We start from the raw sequence: 23,802 nt of genomic DNA, 5'->3' as shown, positions 1-23,802 counted from the left end.
GGGTGCCCTGAAGAGCAGGGAGTGAGAAATCCAAGGAAAACCTGGGATATATTGTACAACCTGTGCTGGCTTCTCCCCCAGGCCCCAGCAGCCCCTTGAGCCTGCCCAGTGTCACTGGGAAGCTCCTCCTGACCCCAGGGCACTCTGAGGCCACCCATAATTAATGATGGACTTGCCAGCATGAGGGAAAAAAAAAATCAAATCCATTTTTATGGAAAAGCTCCCCCTGGCTCCAGGAGAGGCTGGGGCAGAGGTGCCAGAGGAGCCCCAGGCTCTGCACCACCCACAGCCTGACAGCAAGGCAAGGAGCAGCACCTCATTTTCAAGTCTTTGGGGTGGATCAGGGTTTTCAGCCCATGGCTGGGTTCCAATCCTTATCCCACAGTGTTTGTGGCAGCTCTGGAGCAGAATTTTTTTTTCCTTTGAGTTCCACCACAAGAAGTGTGGTCAGAATTTTTTGCTTTTTGAATAGAGAAAGTTTCTTGCCTGGGGCCAAGTGCAGAAATGTGGGATGGATTTGGATCAAACTTTACTTTTTCTTTTGGAATTTTATTTAAGGTTAAAAAAAAAAAAACCAAAAAAACAACCCCAACCTGACAAACTAGCACCTCGGGCAAGAGCTGAAGCATGGAAAATTTTATCCCAAAAGGTGGATTCTTTGTGAAATTATGAGCGTGTGAAAACAGGTGGTTAAACTGAAATGGTTTCACAGCTTGAAGTGCAGAGGGTGCTACCAAGAACCTGTTGTAAATCCTGGAGTGAAGCCTCCCTGAAAGGCAGAGGGAGGAGAACACCAGCGAGTAACCTGAGCCACCACAGAGCCCACAGGCAGCTCTGGAGAGGCCAAGAGAAAAAAAAGCCAAAAAAACCCCCCAAAAAACCCCCAAAACAAAACAAACAAACAAAAAAAAAAAAAAAAACACAAAAAAAAAAAAAAAAAAAAAAAAAGAAAAACCAAAAAACCAAAAGGAGAGGTTTGTGGAGAGCTCAGAGAGGAGCCAAGCCCAGGATGAAAACCCAGGCTCCCAAAGGACACCATGGGCCCACCATAGGATGGGTTTCACTCCAGGCACCTGATCCAAGACTTGCTCCAGGCACTGGGAAGCTCCTCAGAGGGTTGGATGAGGGGCTGGAAAGTGCAGCCAGGAGGGAAAATGTGTAAGGAACAGGGCTGCAACACGGTGCAGGGCAGAGGAAGGGAATGATCAGTGAGAGGACGAGGGGGAATGGCTTTAAACTGGAAGAGATGAGGTTTAGTCTGGATATGGGGAAGAAATCCTTCCCTGGGAGGGTGGGGAAGGATCTGGGAAGGTGGCACAGGGTGCCCAGAGCAGCTGTGGCTGCCCCTGGATCCCTGGCAGTGTCCCAGGCCAGGCTGGATGGGGCTTGGAGCAGCCTGGGATAGTGGAAGGTGTCTCTGCCATGGCAGGGGTGGCACTGGATGATTTTTGTCATCCCTGCCAACCCAAACCATTCCAGGATTTAATGAGCTGTGAGTGAAAGGCCACTTTTGGTGGATGAACATGCCCACATGTGTGTGTGTATGCTCCAAAGGATTCATAATTCCATTTTCTGCACTGGCAGGCTTCTGTCTTTGCACACAGATATTGTTTTCCTGCTTCCCTTCACACACAGATTGTTTTCCTGCTTCTCCTCACACACAGATCACTTTCATTTCATTTTATTTTTATTTTTTTCCCACACAAAAAGAATCTTGTTTTTCCCCTTCTGTCTTACCCCTCTCCACAGAAACCCAGGGCCCTCCACAAGGTGCCTCAGCTGATCCCAGGGGTTGCCCCAGAGCCCTGCCAAGCAAACCTGCAGTGGGAAAGCATCCAGCAAGGAATGGGATGCTGCTCCCAGTCCCCCTGGATCCCCAGGAAGGAGCTGGTTCCTGCCAGGTTCCTCCAGCCCCAGTGTGATTATGAAGTGTTAGGACACGAGGTCTGCGGGGTTTTACAGCTGGGTCTTAAAGGGATCAGGACAAGGGGGGAAAAAATGAAAGGGGGGCTTGACCTGGAAGCCAGGAGTGTGGTCAAATTAAGGAGTTGCTAATTAAAGCCCCTGGAGAGAAGGAAGGAGGAAATGACCCAAATCCCAGCGCTCTCACGGGGTGGTTCTTACCCAGGGACAGGCCTGGGAGATGGGACACAAAAACCTGCTCTGTCCCCTGCCACAGAGCAGCTGGGTGTCCTTGCCTTGCCAGGAGAGCCAGCAGGGAGGGATCAGCCATGGGAAAAGCTGTTTGAGCCCTTTGGGGCATGGAAGCCTTCAAAGAAGGGCTCAGGCAAGGGGCAGAGCTGTGCCTGCTGTGTATCCTCAAGGTTTCCATGATTTCTTCTCACATTAGGCACTGAATCTTTTCACTGTCTGCAGGGGGAGATGGTTAAAAGCACAAACCTGAGGTGTTGTGGTATTTTCTGGGTCCCCAGGACGAAGGAGGAATTGAGAATCTGACTCCATATTCTTAGAAGGCTAATTTATTATTTTATGTTACTATATTAAAGAAAAGAATGCTATACTGAACTGTGCTAAAGAATAGAGAAAGGATACAGACAGAAGGCTTAAGAAGATGCTAATGGAAAACCTGTGACTCCCCAGAGCCTCGACACAGCTGGCTGGGATTGGTCATGAAGTAAAAGCAATTCACATGTTGGCTAAACAATCTCCAAACCACATTCCAAAGCAGCAAAACACAGGAGAAGCAAACGAGATAATATTGTTTTTCCCTTTTTTCTGAGGCTTCTCAGCTTCCCAGGAGAAGAAATCCTGGCAAAGGGATTTTTCCAGAAAATATGACAGTGACAAGGTGTCCCCTGGAGTCAATCTCTTGTAGAAGGATGGGATGTTCCAGACTTGGACTTATCCATCTGGAGACCTCCAGCCCTTGGCCCTAAGATCGAATTTTTCCTTCAGACCAGTCCAAGTGGAAAGTGTTTTGGAAATGCCAGCCTTGCTGTTCTGTCCTCCCTCTGTTCAACACAGCACCTTCCACTCCTCTCCAGGAGTTCTGGGAGTTACTCAGGTGAGCCTGATCCTTCCTCTGGCCAAAACTTCTTCAAGGAGAATGGCTTTAAACTGAAAGGGAGTGGGTTTATTTCAGATATTGGGAAGAAACCCTCCCCTGTGAGGGTGGGCAGGCCCTGGCACAGGGTGCCCAGAGCAGCTGTGGCTGCCCCTGGATCCCTGGCAGTGCCCAAGGCCAGGCTGGATGGAGTTTGGAGCACCCTGGGATGGTGGAAGGTGTCCCTGCCCATGGCCACAGTGGAACTGGATGAGCTTTAAGGTCCCTCCCCAACCCAGATCCCTCTGTGATTCCGTGGCTCTCTGTTGAAGATTGCAATGCAAGTTGTTTTCCATTGCCATCTGTATGGCAGATTACCTTTGTCAAGTGGGCAGTTTGCCTTTGAGTGACCACACTCACACCTCCCTCGGGAGGGGACATTGCTGATAACAGACTATTGAATGTCACTGCATGGCTGATAAGAACTAGAACATCCCATTGGGAGATGCTCCGCCCAGAGGGAGGAGCCAAGCATTGCTACCCGGATATAATCCAGAGGTTTTGGAGACACCAGCACGGCTTTCTCCACGGGATTCCCCAGAGGAACAGCAGCTGCCTCTCCTTCCACTGGATCTTCAGAGGAAGAATCCATCCTTCTCTACAGGACCCCCTTGCTCCAGCAGAACCAGCCCTGACACTGCAGGAGGGCTGCAGCCACATTTCCAATGGGACTGCCACCAACAGCCTGACCCACAGGGTGTCAGGTTGGGCTCTGACTCTGTCAGTGTTGTTTTAGTTCACTGCATTGTTTATTTTATCCTTTTCATTTCTTTCCTAGTAAAGAACTGTTATCCCAGCTCCCATATTTTTGCCTGAGAGCCCCTTAATTTCAAATTTATAGCAATTCAGAGGGGTGGGGAGGGTTTACATTCTCCATTTCAGGGGAGGCTCCTGCCTTCCTTAGCAGACTCCTGCCTTTCCAAACCGAGACACTCTCCTGCATTATTGACCTCCGGCACTTCCCACCCGTTCCCCACGTGTGTTTGGCTGTGGAAATGTGGCAGCACATTTTGTGGCAATGACAGACTGGCTTTCCCCAGGTTAAAACTGGTCCTGACAGACCCATTTGTGGCACCACTAATGCACTGCCTGCAGTGAGAAGTGGAAACATTCTGTCACCACAAGGAGAAGGGAACCAGGAGAGGGTTTTGTAGCTGGCAGAGCTGATCCTGCACGCTCTGCCAATGGAGTTACTGATTTCCCTGGATTTTCTTTTCAGTTTTTTTTGCCTTTTATGCCTGAAATGGGCTTTTATTCATGGACTTAAATGCTGTGCAGGTGTGGCACTTGGGGATGTGGTTAGTGGCGGGCTTGGTGGTGCTGGGAGATGGCTGAACTTGGTGATCTGAGAGGGCCTTTCCACCCCAAGCACTTCCACGCACAAAGCCAGGCTGATTTTCCAGCCCTGCAGTCTGGGAAGGGCAGCCTGGTCACTCATGTTTCCTCTCCAGCCAGGGCACGCTCTGAAGTGCCCAATTCCTTGTTGTTAATCCAGAGGGAAAGCTGCTTTTGCCTCCATTTGGAAGGCAGGCCCTGTTCCTCAGGTGAGGGAAGCTGCTCCTGGTGCAGCTCCAGGGGATCAGGGTGAGGTTGGAAGGTGGAACAACAGCAGGAACCAGAAAGGAATTTCCAACTTTGTCACTTCCTAAGGGAAAGAAATAAACACTGAAACCTAAGCACAGCCCCTCCTGGAGGATACATTTCCTGGGAACTCTCACTCTGATGGCTGGAAAATCCATAAAGTTTTTCTCCTTGGAGCTGGGAGACTCCAACCAAGCCCTTGGTTAAACAAATGACAGTAAAAATAACTCACAAGCACAGCACCCACACCTGGAGCAGCCCTGAAGGTGAGGTGCCCCATTTGGGGGGTGTCTGTGACCCCCTGAGAGGGAAATCCAATCTAAGGGGAGGAGGTCCCACCAAGGTACAGCACCCAAATCCGCCAGGAATTTCATTTCAGGAGGAGATACCGGGATTTTCCCGTGGCTGTCAGCAGCATTCTCCAGGTCACGCTGCTGCGTGAAAGAGAGTGTTAGAACCTGGGACTTAAACTAAACAGATTTCCTATAGGAAACACACACAAAATTACTTTGCTTCTAAAGTTACTTTTATAGACGTTTTTTTTCCCTGAGAAATATTTCTCCCTGGAAAAATAAATTCACAGGATGTAATTAAAACAGTTCTGTGCGTGCACTGGGCTGGCCCCCTTTAAGCGCTTCACCAGCAAGGAGAGGAATGAAAGGCAGCTTTGTTGGGATCCATTAATGACAATCTGCATTAATTAGAAAATGAGACATTGTTCTCTTGGTTTATGGCTATGAAAATGGCTGCTAATAAGGCCGAGGGCTGGAGAGCTCAGCCTTTGGCTTGTCTGAGCTGTTGTGAGGCCCTGAAAAATCTAAATAATCTTTGATTTGTCAAATCCTAAGCTGATGAAGGCAATGGGAGTCAGATTCCATACCCTTGGATTCTGGCAATAACCAGGTGCTGGTGACTGTTTGGGGGTTTTTTGTTCTTTTTTTTTTTTTCCCTTTTCTTGCCATTTTCTTTAAGTTTAGTTTTTAATTAAACAAACAAAAGTAAGAGTGAACTGTGCTGTTTTAGAGCTTAACTTTCACTCCTTGAGGAACAAAGCCTTAATAGGTTTGTATGGATTCCCAATTAGGGATAATAATATTAAGGATAATAATTATCTCTGCTCCTCTGCCCCAGACCAGCCATGTGTAGTAAAACCACTCACCTCCCTTTGCAAATCTTTTTGAGTGCAGGAATAAAACATTCTGTGATTCTGAAAGCTAAAATCAGACCTTCCTAGCAGCATTTAAAGTTTTTATTGCTATTTTGCTGTCCTGATCACAAGTAAAATATTTTTATGTCCTTCAGGCACTGCTGGCTGTGTTTTCTCTGTCTCTCAAGCATAGCAAGGTGACATTTCCAAAGTATCTCCACTGCATGACCTCTTTTTGAGTGGAGAAACAGTAACTTGGGGTCATTTGATAAAAGAAATGTTGCATCACTGGTGGGAGGGATGCTACAGAAAGGATCATCAGCACTATTTTTTCACAGTATCATGTGATTTGGGTTGGAAGGACCTTAAAGCTTGTTTCATTCCACGGGCAGGGACACCTTCCACTATCCCAGGTTGCTCCAAGGCCTGTCCAAGCTGGCTTTGAACACTTCCAGGGATCCAGGGGCAGCCAGAGCCTCTCTGAGCAGCAAGACTGGAAGCTGAGTTTTGGTAATTGAAACATTTTAAGCAGCATCCCTGGAGCCACTTGCAATTAAAAAAAGAGACACCACAGGCAGAGAAAAATGACCTGGAATACCTTTAAGAGAAATCCCTTCCCTGGGAGGAACGTGTGCAGCTGAGGGTTAATTTTGATTTCTTAATTAGCGAGCGGCAGCCAGGCCGCGATGGGAGCGGGGCAAACAAGGGGGGAAATGTTTTGTGTTCACAGCCCACCTCGGAGCTGGGCCAGCATCCAGGGCCTGCTGGAAAACAGGCAGGAATGCTGCTTGGAATTCCTGACCCCTCCCTCCCAAAGACACCTTGCTTTCCTTCCTCAGGGAACGGTTCGGAGCCCGCAGCGCGCTCGCGGAAATCGCGGCTAAAAATGACTTTGGGGTTCTTTTTTTAGCACTGAGCTTCGAGCAGGGTGGAGGTGAATGAAACCCTTGCTTGGCTGGGTTTCATTAAATCCCCCCACAGCAGAGCAGCCCAGGGCCTTCTTTCCCCCCTTTTTGTTTCCCTGTCCAATAAACACACATCCGCTGCAGCCTGGCTTAATGAAATTGTGTGAGGCACTTGCGGGAGAAGGATGTTTATTTTTCTCTGCCGGTTCACCCAGGCTGCTCTGGGTGCTGTGTGCCTGGAGAGCCCCTCCATAAAGAGACTCTTGTGCCTGGGGCAGCCCTGAGTGCCTGTAATACCCACTCAGCTCTGGGTATTGTATTTGCAGGAACCCCCGTGGCAGGGAGGAATGATGCATCTGACTCCATGTTCTCAGAATGCTAATTTATTACTTTATTAACTTTATTATATTAAAGAATAGTACACTATACTAAAGAATAAAAAAAGGATAGTTACAGAATGCTAAAAAGATAATAATGGAAACTCTTGACTCTTTCCAGAGTCTCTTTTCCAGAGTCTCAACCCTGATTGGCCAAAGAGCCAAAACAACTCCCAGCAGAATCCAATGGAACAATCACCTGTGGGTAAACAATCTCCAAACACATTCCACATGAGCACAGCACAGGAGAAGCAAATGAGAGAAGAATTGTTTTCCTTTTCTCTGAGGCTACTCAGCTTCCCAGGAGGAAAATCCTGGGTGAAGGGATTTTATCAGAGGATGTGAATGGCACAGCTGGGATTCTCTAGCTGCAGAGCGGGCGGGTGGGCAGGGCTATTTCCAGGGAATTTTGGGGGGAAAAGTGTGCTGAGAGCACAGTGTTAAGGTGGGAAAGTCAAGCACTGGCAAGGCCAGAGCTGCCTGGAGAGCTGGCCTAATTCATCTGTTTATGTCTCTTATTTTTGCACAGTCCCCTGCTTGCTGTATTTTCCCCTTTTTTGACAGAATTGGTCACCTTTGTGCTTTTCCATAGATGTCCAACGCTGTGGAGCTCCTGATGCCTGTTCCTAGTTGGATGCACCTCCCAAACCACCTCCTCTGAGGGAATGTGGAGGTGTAGATGCTGCTGTGGGGTTCTTGATGAGCCCTTTTGTCACTAATGCAGGTTTCTGACAGGGCTACTTGGTGCTGATCACACCAAATCTTGCAGCAGACCTCGTTTAAAACCTCACTCCCAAGGCACTGGGAGCTGCATCCCTGGGCATGGATCTGGACTGCCTGGAATGCCTTCAAGGATTGGACTGGAGGATCTTTAAAGGTCCCTTCCAGCCCAAATCATTCTATAATTTCTGTGGAATATTCACTGTTTGATAGGTTGGACTAGAGGATCTTTAAAGGTCCCTTCCAGCCCAAATCATTCTATAAATTTTATTAAATATTCACTGTTTGATGGGTTGGACTGGAGGATCTTTGAAGGTCCCTTCCAACCTGAACCATCCAATCATTTCCATGAAATATTCAGTGTTTGAGCTCTCTGTGTGTCAGAAACGCTGGTTTGGGATGAAGAGGACAATGGCCAGACTCAGGGGAAGAGGGAGGGATGTGGAATCACAGAATCACTGAGTTGGAAGGGACCCACAAGGATCATCAAGGTCCAACTCCTGTGCATTTTGGAAATGAGCTTTTCTCCTCCTCAGCTCTTCCCCCCCCCCCCCCCCCCCCTGCTTTTCCTTGAGCTATTTCTTCTGAAAATTCCACACAAGTGCTGAAAGAAGTTGTTCAAGTGGCAAAAACAGGTTGGGGGGGGGGGAGGTGGGGTGTGTGAAAAAAAAACCTTTCCATCTTTATTTTCCCAACAAAATCTGAATATTTTTTTAAGAGTTAAGGAAAAAAAAAAAACAAAACAGCTAAAAATATAAATAAATCCCTTTTGTCTGCAAATCCCTGGTGGGAGTTGGGCTGAAACGTTCCTGAGTGACTCATTCCTGGGCAGCCCTTTGCCTTTTTGGATGGAAACTTGTCCTCAGCAGATTTTCTGGTATTTTCTAACCTGCCTGTGAGGAGGTGTTTCCTTTGTGGACTGAGGTAAAGGAGGCGCCTGCTTCTCCTGTGAAATTCCCACATCTGCCATCAAAGGATGGCTGTTTCTCCTGGAAAATGGTGATAAAAGCTCCATCGGTGTTTTCCTTCCCTGCCTCAAACTTGTTCATGATGATGGCCCTGGAGAAAAAAAAATGTCTGCAACTGTGCTTGATCCATGAGCTGGGAAACTGTGGCTGGATCCTGCTGGAGACACCAGGCTGATGGATTTGGGTTCTTCATGCTCCTGAGGTGTCCACAAGGATTTCCAGGGCCTTTCGTGCCCCTAATGGAAATAAATGATAGGAAAAGAATGAGGGAAAAGCAGGGAATCCCATAATTTAATGGGGAGAAATGGAAGTGTAGGACAATCACTGCCCTGTTTCCTTATCAGAGAGGCACCTTCTGGGCAAGGCTGAAAATCCTAACCAAAATTCCAACAGAGTTGCTGTGACCCACACCCCTCTGGGCACACCCAGTAGGGAACACTGCCTTTTTTAGGGCTGTTTTTCCTTAATTGTGTTAATTCTGATGGCTCTTTACTCAATTTTAGCCCTTTTCCCTCACTGTCAGGACGGATTGTCCCAGTTTCCCTGAAAGCAGCGGGGTGACTGTTCAGCTCTGTCTCATGATGATGATGATGATGGGTGGGATTTTCTAGTCCCTGCCTTTCTGTGGTGTTGCAGTAGAATCTCCACTCCACACCCTCTGCTTCCTCCTGGTCAGGATGGAAGGAGCAAAGTGCTGGACACCTGATGGAAGGTTAGAACTCAGCTGGCTGATGATGATCAGTGCTGCCTGTTTTCCCTCAGGACAGAGGGATTTAGGGCCATTTGCAGCAGGATTGACTTCCTGGACTCCAAGCAACCTTTCTGTTGTCATCTCTGTGCTTCCAGCCCCAGTCCTAATGACATCCTGGATGCTGGAATTCAGTTCTCCTCCCATCTCTCATTCCTGTTTTCTGTTGTTAATGCACGCCTTCATGTCCACTTCAGGAACCACACCAATTCCCCAGGAAAACCTCGAGCTCTGCTGAAAACAGGGGGATGAGGGATATTTTTTCCCCCCACCTCTTTCCCCACAGATGCATTTATCACTAGGGCAACTTCACTTGAGAGTTCACTACAAATCCAGGCCGATGGCTTGGATCCAGGCAGGAGAAGTTTTATGGACTGAGCTAAGCGTGAATTACACTTCTGGTCATGGCATTTTCTTTTCTTTTCTTTTCTTTTCTTTTCTTTTCTTTTCTTTTCTTTTCTTTTCTTTTCTTTTCTTTTCTTTTCTTTTCTTTTCTTTTCTTTTCTTTTTCTTTTCTTTCGTTTCTTTTCTTTCACTGTGACCCTGGCATCGAAGCAGCTACAATTGCAAAGTATTCCATAATGCAGCTTTTTTTTCCTGCTGCTTGGAACGTCTGGGAAGAACCTAGGTGGATTTAAAAGGTGTGGTGCCCCTGGAAAAGGGCGTTGGAGGTGGTGGTGGTGGTGAGACTAACCACTGGTTTTAGCACCAGGTGTAAATTATTCTCTTTTTCAGGCAATGCTCCCAAGATGTCCATGTTTATCCAGGAATGAGAGGGAGGTGCATTTTCTTCTCAGTCTGGCACTAAATGCAACCACTGGCTTCATTCCAGGGAGTAAAAGCAGTGGATAAACAGGAGTTCACCCCTGTGATCAGGGGAGGAGAAGGAAAGGAAAGGAAAAAGGAAAGGAAAAAGGAAAGGAAAAAGGAAAGGAAAAAGGAAAGGAAAGGAAAGGAAAGGAAAGGAAAGGAAAGGAAAGGAAAGGAAAGGAAAGGAAAGGAAAGGAAAGGAAAGGAAAGGAAAGGGGAAAGGGGAAAGGAAAGGGGAAAGGGGAAAGGGAAGGGGAAAGGGAAGGGGAAAGGAAAGGGAAGGGGAAAGGAAAGGAAAGGGGAAAGGAAAGGGGAAAGGGAAGGAAAGGGGAAAGGAAAGGGGAAAAAGGAAGGGAAAGGAAAGGGGAAAAAGGAAAGGAAAGGAGAAAAAGGAAAGGAAAGGGGAAAGGAAGTAGGGTCCTGGTGGGAGCCCAGTGGATGGGCTGGTTCCTTTCTGGTCCTTTCTAGTGATCCCGTTTCCAGGAGCAGGACGGCTGAACTTGTTTTATTTGGAGGATGAGGAGCACAGTTGGGAGAGGATGGGGAGTTGGAGGATGTGTCCGCTCAGGAGGGGCAGTGGGAAATCTTAGTGAATGTGGAGGGGGTGGTTGAGGGATCCTCTGGAGCAGCAGGATTTATTTATGTATTTATTTATTGAATTTGAAGGGTTTTTCTTTTACATTACTTCATGTTTAGGAGCTGGAGAACAGGTCTTGCCTAACGGGTGAGCCAGCATGTGTTGCTGTGTTGGATAATTGACTATTTTTAGACCCTGGAAGTCTCCTCCTGGAGGCTCCAGTTTCAGTGTGGATTGCCAACAGCCTGTGCCCTCAGCTTGGCACAGCTGGTAGGAGCTGTCAGGATATGCTGGACAAAAGGATTTCTCCAGACATGGAAAAAGCGTTTTCCAGGTCTTCACCAAATGGTGAACGGTGTGCAAATTTCCACTTCCCCACTGCAGCCACTTGGAGTGATATAAATTGGCAGAGTTTAGTGCTTTTCCCCGTGGGATTTCTCTTAAACACCGATGGATTCCCAGAGCTGGAGGCTGAGGCTGCAGTCACTCCCTCTCACCACCACTGTACAAGAACTCGTCAGGACAACTTGGGATGGGCTGCTCTTCACGTGCATTTAAGGAAAAGTTAAAAAAAAAAAAAAGAAAAAAAGAAAGGAGAGAATCAAAGCCTAGTTCAGGAGACAAACTGCTGGAAAATATCCTGGGATATGGTCTCTAAGAACTTTCTGCCTTTATTGCAGCAAGAACTGAAGGAACCTCAAACCATGAGCAACTCCAGCTTTGTCTGTCCTGTTTATCCATCCCTTTATTCCCCTCTAGAGCTCTGCTTTCCCACATGGATATATTGCTAATAAACAGTGCTGCATCCTCTGCTCCCATTTCTTGCCTGTCCACACTTTCCTTGCAGGAGAAGAGAACAATCAGCTCCAAATTAAAAAAAAAAAAAAAAAAAAAAAAAAAAAAAAAAAAAAAAGCCCGTGGACCAACATGGTTTTTCCTCTGGATGAGTCTCCATCGCTCCACTGGAGCTGAGGGAGCTCATTAAATGTATTCCCATTAAATGGGTAAAGGATGAAGCAGGGAATGGGATGTGTAGGGCTGCTTCCCTGCCCAGGGTGGACACAGAGTGGAGCACACAGAGCCTCTGGATGCAGCTGTAACTTGGGGTTAGAAACCAAGCCAGGAATTGCCTGGGTGTGCCTCACTCAGTGGTGTAAGGGCTGCAGGCAGGGGAAGGTGGCAGTGCTAGTGAATCTGAAATTCCCATCAATCCCATCCCCTCCTGATCTTCCAGCAGGCAAAGGGAACAGTCTGGATTTGCAGACTGTGCCTGTCTCCTGCATGTTCCTCGAGCCCAAAGTACAACAGGCACAGGAATCCGTGTTTGCAGCCAGAGCCTGGATGGATGGATGGATGGATGGATGGATGGATGGATGGATGGATGGATGGATGGATGGATGACCAGCATTCTCTGCTGCCACTGGAGACTAGAAAATGTGTGCTTAGAAGCTGAGGGTGTGTTTTAAACGCTTGTAGAGCAATTATAAGGATATAAAGCTGTTGGAGAGTATTCAAAGAAATGTCACAAAGATGGTGAAGGGATGAGGAACAGCTGAGGGCACTTGGCTTGTTCAGCTTGGAGAGGAGAAGGAGGAGGAGGAGGAGGAGGAGAGAGAGGGAGGAGGTCTCAGCATGGCTGGCAGCTTCCTCCTGAGGGACAGCTCCAATCTCTGCTCTCTGTGACAGAGGCAGCACCTGAGGGAATGGCTGGAGCTGTGGCAGGGCAGGGTCAGGAGGGAGATCAGGGAAAGGTTCTTCCCCCAGAGGGTGCTGGACACTGCCCAGGCTCCCCAGGGAATGGGCACAGCCCCAGGCTGCCAGAGCCCAAGGAACATTTGAACAATGGTCCCAAGGGTGGGATTGTTGGGCTGTCCTGGGCAGGGCTGCACTGCAGGATGCTTGTGGATCCCTTCCAAGCGAAGATGCCGGAAGCTGCGCTGCGGGAAAACCGAGATAAGATCGGTGAAATGACCAGAAACGGGGAGAACAGGAGCCCACAGAAGCTGCGGGAAGCTGTCCGGCCCCTACCCTCGCTGTCCCGGCGGGATCCACAGCGCCCTGAGGGGAACGAGCGGCCGGGCCGGGCTGGGCTGGGCGGCTGAGGGAGGAGAGGCCACGGAGCACAGCCGGGAGGATCCACCTTAAGGGGATCAGGAAGCGCAGCGGCGCCAATCAGGCCGGGCAGGGAGGCCGGGAAGGAGGAGCCGAGGGAGGGACCGGGGCAGGGCGAGAGAGCGGGGCCGGCGGGGCGCGATGGCGGAGGGCGGGGACGCGCCCGCCCCGGGCAGGTACCGTGGGCAGGGGGGTGCCGGGGGACAGCGGGGTCGCAGCGCTTTGCCAGCCCTTTCTGACCCGCCGTGTGCCTCTCTCCAGCGCAGGTCGCAACCTGAAGGAGTGGCTGCGGGAGCAGTTCTGCGACCACCCGCTGGAGCACTGCGAGGACACCCGGCTGCACGACGCGGCCTTCGTGGGGGACCTGCCCACGCTGCGCAGCCTGCTGCAGGACGAGAGCTTCCAGAGGTGGGCATGCCTGCCACACACACCTTAAAGAGCATCCAGTGCCACCCTGGGACACCTGCCCCCCTCCCAGGGTGCGCCAAGCCCCGTCCAGCCTGGCCTGGGACACTACCAGGGATGGGGATTTTTGTGGGAGAGGTGTCAGGGCGGACGCTGCGCTCGCTGCCCTCACAGCTGCGCCTTTTGGGGCCTCTCATCTCAGCCCTTTTTCTTGGGAGAGGTGTCGGGGTGTTCTTCCCACTGTTCCCACAGCTGCACCTTTTTGGGGGCTCCCATCCCACCCACTGGTTTTGGGGAGAGGTGTTTCCTAGGATGCTCTCGCTGTCCCCACAGCCCGCTCCTTTTGGCGAGCCCCATTTCATACTTTTTTTTTGCATAGCATGGTTTGGGTAGGAAGGGACCTTCAAGCTCATCTTATCCCACCCTCTGCCACGGGCAGGGACACCTTCCACTATCCCAGGTTGCTCCAAGCCTGGCCTTGGACAATTCCAGAGATGGAGGTTTTTATGGGAGTGGTGTCAGGGTGAGAGGATGCTCCCTTTTCCCCCAGATCATTTCCCTCGTTTCCCAGGAGGCAGATCTCACAGCTGCTCATGAGGCTGGGGCAGCTGTGCATGAACTCTTTGCAGATCAGGATAGGAATGTGATACCAGGAAAACGGGAGCCTACGGGTAATGGGGAAAACATACAAAACGGATTATAATCAACTATAAACCTGGAACACCCCATGTTACAAAATCTGCCCAGTGCTAACCCTGTGACTGTGGGGATAGTTAATTAATTTTCCTGCATCATGGAGAAATCTGCTTAGAGTGCTAAATGTCTCCCAGCCTCAAAAAAAAAAAAAAAAAGGGTGTTATTTCAGCAAAAAATGAGAACAAGCCAGCCCTTCTCTCTGCTACCTGGGCAGCTGGGGCTCTTGGGACCCTTGGGCTGAGGGTTTTTTGGGGGAAAAAGCAGAGTTTGACAGGAAGAGGAGGGTGGGGCCCACAGCTCCATTCAACAGGTGATGGAGTGAGCAGAGAAGTGATGTCTTTGATTTGGGAGGCAGATATGGACCTGAAAGCTCATCCTAATGCTAACCCTGAAACGGGCAGGGACACCTTCCACTGGACCTTCCTGTCCAGCCTGGACTTGGACACTTCCAGGAATGGGGCAGGCACAGCTTCTCTGGATTACCAGTTTGGGACATATCCCTTTAAAAAGGGACAGAAGGGAGAGGCTGTTTTGATTTTTTTATAGGTGATTTTTGAGGCAGGGTTTGTGCAGGTGTGCAGCCCCTGGCACAACTAAAGCCCACAATCTAAGCACTGCTCTGCTTCACCTGTCCAGGCAGCATCTCTCAGGCGATTGACAGGAGCTGCTAAAAGTGCCAGAAATCAGAGAATCATATCCTGAGTGGAAGGGACCCAGAGGATCATCCAGCCCAACCCTGTCCCTGCACAGACACCCCAACAGTCCCACCCTGAGCACTCCTGAGAGCGCTGTTCAAGCGCTTCCAGACCTCTGGCAGCCGTGGGGCTGTGCCCATTCCCTGGGGAGCCTGGGCAGTGCCCAAGCTCCCAGAGGGCACCCTCCTGGAGGGAATGGGGCTGCTCTGACTGTGTTGTATCCCCCCTGGCAGCCGGATCAACGAGAAGTCGGTGTGGTGCTGCGGCTGGCTGCCCTGCACGCCGCTGCGCATCGCCGCCACTGCCGGCCACGGGCCCTGCGTCGACTTCCTGCTGCGCAAGGGGGCCCAGATCGACCTGGTGGATGTCAAAGGGCAGACAGCTCTCTACGTGGCCGTGGTCAACGGGCACCTGGAGTGTGCCAAGATCCTGTTGAAGGCTGGCGCTGACCCCAACGGGAGCCGGCACCACCGCAGCACCCCGGTGTACCACGCGGCGCGGGTGGGGCGCGCCGACATCCTGCGGGAGCTCATCAGGTCAGAGCTGGGGCTGCCTCTCCCTTTCCCCCTGCTCCCTTGGGATGCCTTCCCTCCTCACCTGTTCCCACAGCCTGCACCTTTTGGGGGCTCCCATCTCTGCAGCCTCCACGCCTCTTGGATTGGAGAGGAGAGGTGCCCAAAGGGACGTCCTTGGATTTCCTGTCATGGGGCTGTTCCCCCTTGTTCTGATCCAAGCCCAAGAGTGGAGTCTCCAGTTCTGAGCCTGCCATCCATTCACATCCAAATTTTGCAATCCCCCCCCACTTCCACCACACCCCTGACTGGAGTTACAAGGGAGGTGGATTCCCCCAAAAAACTTCCCTGGGTGCTGGGTTTTCCCTCAGGCAGCACCAGCAGGGCTCAAGTTGTAGCAGGAGGCTGTGGGAACTTGAATTGCTCCTTCTGCCTTTAAATCTTCCCATTTAAAAAGAAGGAATAACCAGGCGTGCCCTGGTTATTCCTTCTTTTTAAAAGGGAAGATTTCTGTCCAAGGGATTGTTCTGGACAACTATGTGGGCCACAGATGCCAAATAATAAGGGATCATAATGGGAAAAATGTAGGTTGTAGGGAAGAATAGTGAAAGAGAAGAAAATTGAAGGAATCCCTTTGATGACCTCAAATGCTAGAAAATAACAAAAGGATTTGAATAGGAAAATATTCAAAATCCTTGGGGATTTTCTTCCCCTTTTTGAATTTTCATACAAGTACAGCTTGGAGGAAGAAGGGGAGCTAATCCCCCCCTCCTTGCTCCTTTCCCAACAAGCTGAGAGGAGGATGTTCCCATCAGCACGGGCTTGTTGATACAGGGTTCAACTTGTTGCATTCCCAAAAATCTCCCCTGCTCTCTCCACCCAGGCAGGGTGAAATGTAGCAAATGGTATTTCAGCAGCACAGGGAGAGCTGATGCCTTGATTTATGTGTCTGCTCCTTGGGATAGCTCACCAGCAATATTAAAAGCAAGATTTTGGACAACTTTCAGGATTAAAAATTAACTGGAGTTTTTCCAATCTCTTTTTATTAGGCAATGTCTCTCCCAAGGCTGCTAAGCTAATACTAAATTGTCAGATTGCCCAAAATTTCAAATATCTCAAGAGTAGGGGTTTCAGAGATCTGTGCAGAGTTACTTAGTGAAAAATGCAGCCTTTATGTTACAGGGATTTTCAAAATGTTAGATCTACGGGATTTGGCAGGGAGAGTGCAACGAGGAAGACACTTTTCCTGAGATAGGAGGGAATATTTTGAGAGAACCTGAGCCCAGTCAGGTGTGCTGCAGGTGTGTAAACATCACCTGGTTTGAAAATCCCGTTGGGATCCCTGAGCATTCCTGCAAGTGCTGAACCAAGCAAGAGGTGAAATCCCATCCATGAACAGTAAATCCACACGTGGCTATGGAGTGGGGATCCATTTTACTGGGAGGCTGCTGGAAATATTTAGGGTTCTAATGCCAGGGTATAAATGGCATTCCTGATAATTTGGGATCGTGCTGTGGTGGGAACCACTGCTACCTGCAGTGGAACAGAGGGTAGCAAGGATGAGAGGATCCCTTTGCCAGGCTAAAACTGGGAAAAAGAGATTTGCCAAATCACCCCCATCCCTCAGGTGCATGCCTGACCCTGCTAAAAGCAGAATTTGGGGGTTTGCTTTGAATTGAGAGCTTCCACTGAGAATTTTGATGGTAGTAATGGGGGAAGAAAGGACTGAAATGGAGGGAGATCTGCTGCCTGCTCAGGAGGCAGCGGCCTTTAAACAGCCCTGTGGAAGTCCCAGAGCAGCACAGATAACTGTCCAAATGCTTGTGTAATCTGATTTTAAGGGGAAAAATGCACTTTGTGCCATCTGCAGCTCTTAGAGGAGTCTCTCAGCCCTTGTTCTGTGTGTGCTTAGTTGGAATGAGACTCTTGCCATGCTCAGAACTGCAGGATTTGGGTAAATATTTGTCAGACGGGGAGCAGTCCCCGCTGGTTTCAGCGAGAACCGTGCCTGCTTTGAGGTAGGATTTGTCCCCAGGTATTTTCCTTAGTTTTATGAACTCCTGAAAGGAATATCTTGCTGGGTAGGAAAAACCTGGTTCTCTGAGTGCTCAGTTTGCAATTTGGGGAGAGAAACTGGTGGGTGAAGGAGCCTTTTCTCCCTCTGTGGGTAGAACAGACAGGGCTTTGGATTAAAACCAGCTACTCCTTAGGGATTGTGCTGTTTTCCTCCTTCTTTCCATCCAAGCTGCATGAGAGGTACATGGAATTACTGTCTGAGGGAATCCCCAGTAGATTCCATCCCCTCCAGCTCCTTTGGGAGCAGGGGTTTGTCATGGATATTTCGCTGTGGAGTGCAGATTCCTGTTTCTATTTCCCTGCTGTTTGGGATCGAGCGCCTGTGTTGCTTTTTTGGCCCGTTTTGTCCTGGTAGGGAAGTTATTTCAGCATCCCTCTTCAGTGGAGTCATCTGGAAACATCCCTGCTCCCCAGGCAGCTCATTAGCATCCAGCATTACTGTGGTGCTGGCTCAGGGCTGAGCCATCCCTGGTGCCAAGGCACGAGAGGAGAGAAAATACAGCTAAAAGTTCCTGGGTCAAGATAAGGAACAGGAGAGATAAGAAGTAGGGGAGATAAGGAAGGGGAGAGATCACTCACTAAATACCATCATGGGCAAAACAGACTCAACTCAGGGGTATCAGTTTAATTTATCCCTAATAAAAACAGAGCAGGGTAATGAGAAGTGGAATCAATCTTAAAAAACACCTTCCCTCCTTCTCAAGGGGGAAGCAACATGGGGGAAGCTTCTGAACATACCACCCCTGTACCCTCCCACCACCAAAACCTGGCCTTGCAAACCCAATCCATCAGGAGGGCAAGGATGTTGCTGTTCCTCCTCTCTCCAAATCCTGGGTTGTTGTGGGAGGGCAGCATCTTTGCTTCTGGGATATCACACTGTTGTCCCCACCCAGAAGTGCTGCCAGGCCCAACATCTGAGGGTAGGGATTACAGAATCACAGAATAATGAGGTTGGAAGAGACCTCTAAGATCATTGAGTCCATCCTATGCCCTAACACCTCACTTAGACTATATCACCAAGAGCCATGTCCAGTCTTTTTTTAAACACGTCCAGAGATGGTGATTCCACCACCTCCCTGGGAAGAGCATCCCAGTACTTTATTATTCTTTTGGGGAAAATTTTTTCCTAATATCCAACCTGTACCTTCCCTGATGTAGCTGGAGACTGAATCCTCTGGTTCTGTCAGTGCTGCCTGGTGGAAGAGACCAACCCCACCTGTCTGCAACCTCCCTTCAGGGAGTTGTAGAGAGCAATAAGGTCACCTCTGAGCCTCCTCTTCTCCAGGCTAAACAACCCCAGCTCCTTCAAACATTCCTCACAGGGTTTGTGTTCCCAGCCCCTCACCAGCCTCGTTGCCCTGCTCTGGATGGCTCAAGCATCTCAAGCATCCTTCCCAAACTGAGGGCCCAGAACTGGACACAGCACTTGAGGTGTGCCCTCACCAGTGCTGAGTACAGGGAAGGAATGACCTCCCTGCTCCTGCTGGCCGTACCAAATCAGAGCAGGGTAATGAGAACTGGAATCAATCTTCAAAACCACCTTCCCTCCTTCTCAAGGGGGAAGCTGTGACGCTGCTCACAGGGGTCTCAGGTTGAAGGAAGAGACGAGGATCTGACTCCATGTTTCAGAAGGCTTGATTTATTATTTTATGATATATATTATATTAAAACAATACTAAAAGTATAGAAGAAAGGATTTCCTCAGAAGGCTAGCTAAGAATAGAATAGCAAAGAATGATAACAAAGGCTTGTTGCTCGAACTCTCTGTCTGAGCCAGCTCACTGTGATTGGCCATTAATTAGAAACAACCAACATGGGCTAATCACAGATGCACCTGTTGCATTCCACAGCAGCAGATAACCATTGTTTACATTTTGTTCCTGAGGCCTCTCAGCTTCTCAGGAGGAAAAATCCTAAGGAAAGGATTTTTCATAAAAGATGTCTGCGACAGGAAGCTTCTGAAAATACCATCCGTGTACCCTCCCACCACCAAAACTGGCCATGCAAACCCAAACAATCCACCAGGAGGGCAAGCCAGTGCAGGCAGGAGCCATTGGCCTTCTTTGTCGCCAAGGCACATTGTCGCAGACATCTTTTCATGTCAAATCCTTCCCTTAGGATATTTTCTTCCTGAGAAGCTGAGAGGCCTCAGGGACAAAATGTAAACAGTGATTGTCTGCTGCTGTGGAATGCAACAGGTAGATTTTTGATTAGCTCATCTTGGATGTTTATAATGAATGGCCAATCAAGGCCCAGCTGCCTTGGACAGAGTCAGAGACAGCTGCCTTTTGTTATCATTCTTTTTTCTTCCTATTCTTAGCTTAGCTAGCCTTCTGAGAACCTTTTCTTTTATTCTTTTAGTGTAGTTTTAATGTAATATATATCATAAAATAATAAATCAAGCCTTCTGTAACATGGAGTCAGATCCTTGTCTCTTCCCTCATCCTAAGACCCCTGTGAGCACCATCACAGCACATTGCTGGCTCATATTCCACCAGATGTCAACCAGCACCCCCAGATCCCTTTCCAAAGGGATGGGCAGGTTCCAGAGGTTCTCTCTCCACGTCCCTCAGCCTCATCCCTTGCCATTCCCAACCTTCCCTCCCTTTCCCTGGCGCAGGTACGGCGCGGACGTGGACGTGAACCACCAGCCGGCGTCGCGCGGGCCGGGGCAGGCGCTGCGGCCGCTGACCACGCTGGTGGTGTGTCCCCTGTACATCAGTGCTGCCTACCACAACCTGCCCTGCTTCCGCCTGCTGCTCCAGGCGGGAGCCGACCCGGATTTCAACTGCTGCGGGCCCATCAACGTGCAGGGCTTCTCGCGGGGCTCGCCTGTGTGCGTGCTGGACGCCGTGCTGCGGCATGGCTGCGAGCCCGCCTTCGTGCGCCTCCTCGTCGACTTCGGCGCGGATCTCAACCTCGTCAAGGTGGAGGCCCTGGGGCTCGAGGCCACGGGGAGGGTCAAGGTGAACGCCGAGGCGCTGGAGGTGTTCAAGGAAGCCAGGGGTGAGTGGGGTTGGGGTCCCTGGAGCGGCGCTGTGGGTGCGGGAGAGCGCTTTGGAAGGGTTGTTTGAACTGTGTTGGTGTCCTCACTTCAAGGGCCTTCAGCAATTAGATGGTGGGGTCTAACAAGCTGGCAAACAAAGCATTAATGACTTCTCCTCTCCCTCCTTTTCCCCTGTTGCATTCTGCACCTTCACACGGTGTTTTCCCCTCTTGAGTCCTTCAGCAGCCCAACCTCTGTTACTCCGCCTTTTTTATCTCTCCCGGCTCTCTTCCATTGACTTTTCCAAGGCATAGGGTTCCTATCTGAGCTGGGTTTTGGAGCTGTGGATCACCAGCTCTCCAGAGCCACACAGGTGTGTCCCAGCTGTTCCTGTGTGACCCTGGGCTCTGGATCCAGGAGGGAGTTTGATCTGGACAGACTGGTTGGGAAGGAAAGCCACAAACAGTGGTAAAAAGGGGCAGGAGGAAGCTCAGATGGAGGTGAAAAAAGGTGGGGAAAAGTGCAGCACCTTGGAAACCCACCTGGTGAAGGCCACAGCTTGGCACCAGGGGTGCAAGTGGGGTTTCCCTCTTGAACTCCAGAGAAATTTCAAAGGGATTCAGGCTGTGGGATACAATTTACATGCCCAGATTACTCAGCTTTGCATGGGCTTGGTTTTCAGACCTGCCTGGGATTCTGAGGAGGGAGGCTCACATAAGCTGGAGTTCCATTAGGCCTGGGTTTAGTAGGCAAATGGGGCTCCTCAGGTGGAGCATATGGGATAATGGAGTGGTGCCATGGAGGTCCAGTTCCTGAATCAGCATGGGCACCACTATCCCTGTGCTGGAAGAGCTCTCCATGGACTCTAAGGAAGCCCTCAAAAGAAAGTTGGGATAAGGTCTGAGCTGGCAGTCAGTGCTGTTGACATAATTTTAAAATGATCCAAATAGAATGGTCAAGTTGGAAGGGATCCACAGGGATCATCCAGCCCAACCTCAGGCCCTGCACAGACCCCCCAACAATCCGACCCTGAGAGCGTTGTCCAAACACTCCTGGAGCTCTTGAGGCTGTGCCCATTCCCTGGGGAGCCTGGTCATTGCCCAGCTCCCTCTGGGGGAAGAACCTTTTCCTAAAATCCAACCTAACCCTAACCCTGGCACAGCTCCAGCTGCTCCCTCAGGTCCTGCTGTGGGCTTGGCAGCGATGGCCTCCATGGTCTCCAGCCCTTCCAGCCTGCCCATGCAGTTGGAAATCTGCTCCAAACCCAGGAGCTTTGACCTCCTCACGAGGCAGGATTTGTGCTCACTCAGCTCTCCCTCCCTGCCTTGGTGTTGCTGTTCTCCCTCTCTGTTTCCCCAGTAATGCTTCCCTGTGTTTTTCCTTGCAGGCCGCGCCCGGAGCCTCTTGTCTCTGTGCCGCATAGCTGTGCGGAGAATCCTTGGCAAATCCCGCCTGGATCTGATCCACAGCCTTCCCATCCCAGACCCCATTAAACAATTTTTACTCCATGAAAACAGTTAAAGGGCGGCTGGCTGCTTTTGGGGACAGTTTGACTTGGTAAATGAGTGCCCTGACAGAGCCAGGTGCCAATCCTGCCTCTTTTTCCTTCATGGAGTGCACATAATTCCCTGCTCCTGTGGATTTTTTTTTCTCCTCCAGATTTAGGGTGCAGTGATTCAGTGTCTTATCTCCTTGGGGAGAGGCTGCTAAAGTGTGTGGGTGTTGCTGGAGCAAATACAATATATCCTATAGCTGTTGGCAAATGTGTAACCTCTGTTACTGATCTGTGTCTCACACACACACACACACCTGGGGTCTCTGTGGCATTTCTGTGTGGGGAAGGTGTCCCTACTTTACTATTTTTCCCATCACAGCACATAAAACCAGAAGTTCCTACCTACATTTTACTCCATATCCCATGGTAAGACCAGAGAAAACCCACCCAGATCCGCGTAACGGGTCTGTTTTGTTTGCATCGTGGAAAAGGGAGAAAAAAGGGGTTTATTTTGAGGAGCTGGGAGATTTTGTGCTTCTAATCACAATGTTACATCCAGCAGCCTGGGCTCCTTTCAATTCCAGTGCCTCTTCATGCCACAAACTTCCAGAAGAGTCATTCTGCAGGGAGTCAGCAGCCTTTTGTTGCAATCTCAGGGTCAGCCAGTGATGTGCTCAGTGCAGAGGAATCCTTGTCAGAACAGCAACTTTAGAAGGATAGAGATGGTGATGCCTTAGGATCTTGGGAAAAATCTCAGGTGATAATTGGTACTTGCTTTAACTTTATTGATTCAAGTAAAATCACTGTGTTATAAGTTAATTTTTTTGGATGATTTTTTCTTTGCTCTTCTTCCCATGCTCATCCAGCTGGCAAAGGTAATTTTCCACATGTGACCTTAAAGATCAGAGAATCCCAGCTTGGTTTGAGTTGGAAGGGACCTTAAAGCTCACCTAGGTCATGGGCAGGGACACCTTCCACTATCCTGGGTTGCTCCAAGCCCTGTCCCTGGACCCTCTGAGCTCACCCTGTAGGCCTCAACGTTGGTTCCAAAATGTTCTTTTCCCAGAGGCATAAATAAATGCAAAAGCCAACCAGAGCAGAGGATATTTCCAGACCTTCTCCAGGTGAGGTGCAGTGGAGTGGAGCTGTGGGCAGGTGAGGAAGGGCAGTTCTGCACCGTTCCCTTCCCAGGCCTGCAGCTGGTTTTGGTTTTCCCGGCGCTGGCAGCGAGTTGTGCACTGGCTTTATAGAGGTGTGAACATGCCTGGGAGATGCAAACAGGTTGTAAAGCCTCTTGGCACCTGGCTGGGGGATCCATAATGGTTTGCAGGAGCTCACTGTGCTCCCAAGCTCCAGTATGGGGAGGCAGAAAATGAGAAGGGCTGGCTTGAGAAAGTGCCACAGGAACAGCTTTTGGGGTTGGTTTTTCCCTGAGGATTTTTAGTTGGTTTGTAAATGGGACCCCCAGTTGGGGTGAAGGTGGTAGGATGGTTGTGGGGAGAGCTGGAAGGACCCACAAGGATCACCCAGTCCAGCTCCTGGCCCTGCACAGACAGCCCAGCAATCCCACCCTGTGCACTCCTGAGGGCATTGTCCAAATGCTCCTGGAGTTCCTTGGGGCTGGGAGCATTCCCTGTTCCTGTGCTCAGCCCCCCTCTGGGTGGTGGTTCCACCTGGAATGAGCTGCAATGAGTGAGCTGATATTCCTCAGTGGGAATGTCAGAGGGTGGCCCAAAGGAATTGAGAGGATGGACTCAACTCGGTGCTTGATGTAAGTCTGGTCTGTAATTAAAGCTGAGTCTGTTACAATGTTAATTAGAGATTCCATCCAAAGGATTCCCTTGAGCATGGATCTCTCCAGATCTAAGGATGGTTCTCCCAGCCCAGCAGCAAACCAGCCTGAGGTTCATCAGTGACTTGGAGATGCG

General features: G+C 49.9%; 1 protein-coding gene across 1 annotated transcript; it reads left to right on the top strand.

The window, feature by feature from the left end:
• Positions 1-13,103: 13,103 nt before the first annotated feature.
• Positions 13,104-22,693, top strand: ASB1 (ankyrin repeat and SOCS box containing 1). The gene is made up of 5 exons (XM_071418078.1): positions 13,104-13,185; positions 13,271-13,417; positions 15,039-15,341; positions 20,014-20,399; positions 21,767-22,693. The coding sequence occupies exons 1-5, from the start codon at positions 13,151-13,153 to the stop codon at positions 21,898-21,900; spliced, it is 1,005 nt and encodes a 334-aa protein (XP_071274179.1). The 5' UTR covers positions 13,104-13,150; the 3' UTR covers positions 21,901-22,693.
• The last annotated feature ends 1,109 nt before the right edge of the window (positions 22,694-23,802 follow it).

Source organism: Agelaius tricolor, unplaced genomic scaffold (assembly GCF_023055355.1).
Source record: "Agelaius tricolor isolate 1412-34295 unplaced genomic scaffold, bAgeTri1.0.p SCAF_75, whole genome shotgun sequence".
Taxonomy (NCBI): Eukaryota; Metazoa; Chordata; class Aves; order Passeriformes; family Icteridae; genus Agelaius; species Agelaius tricolor.
Note: the sequence above shows the minus strand (reverse complement) of the source record. Positions and strands in the feature narration are given on the sequence as shown.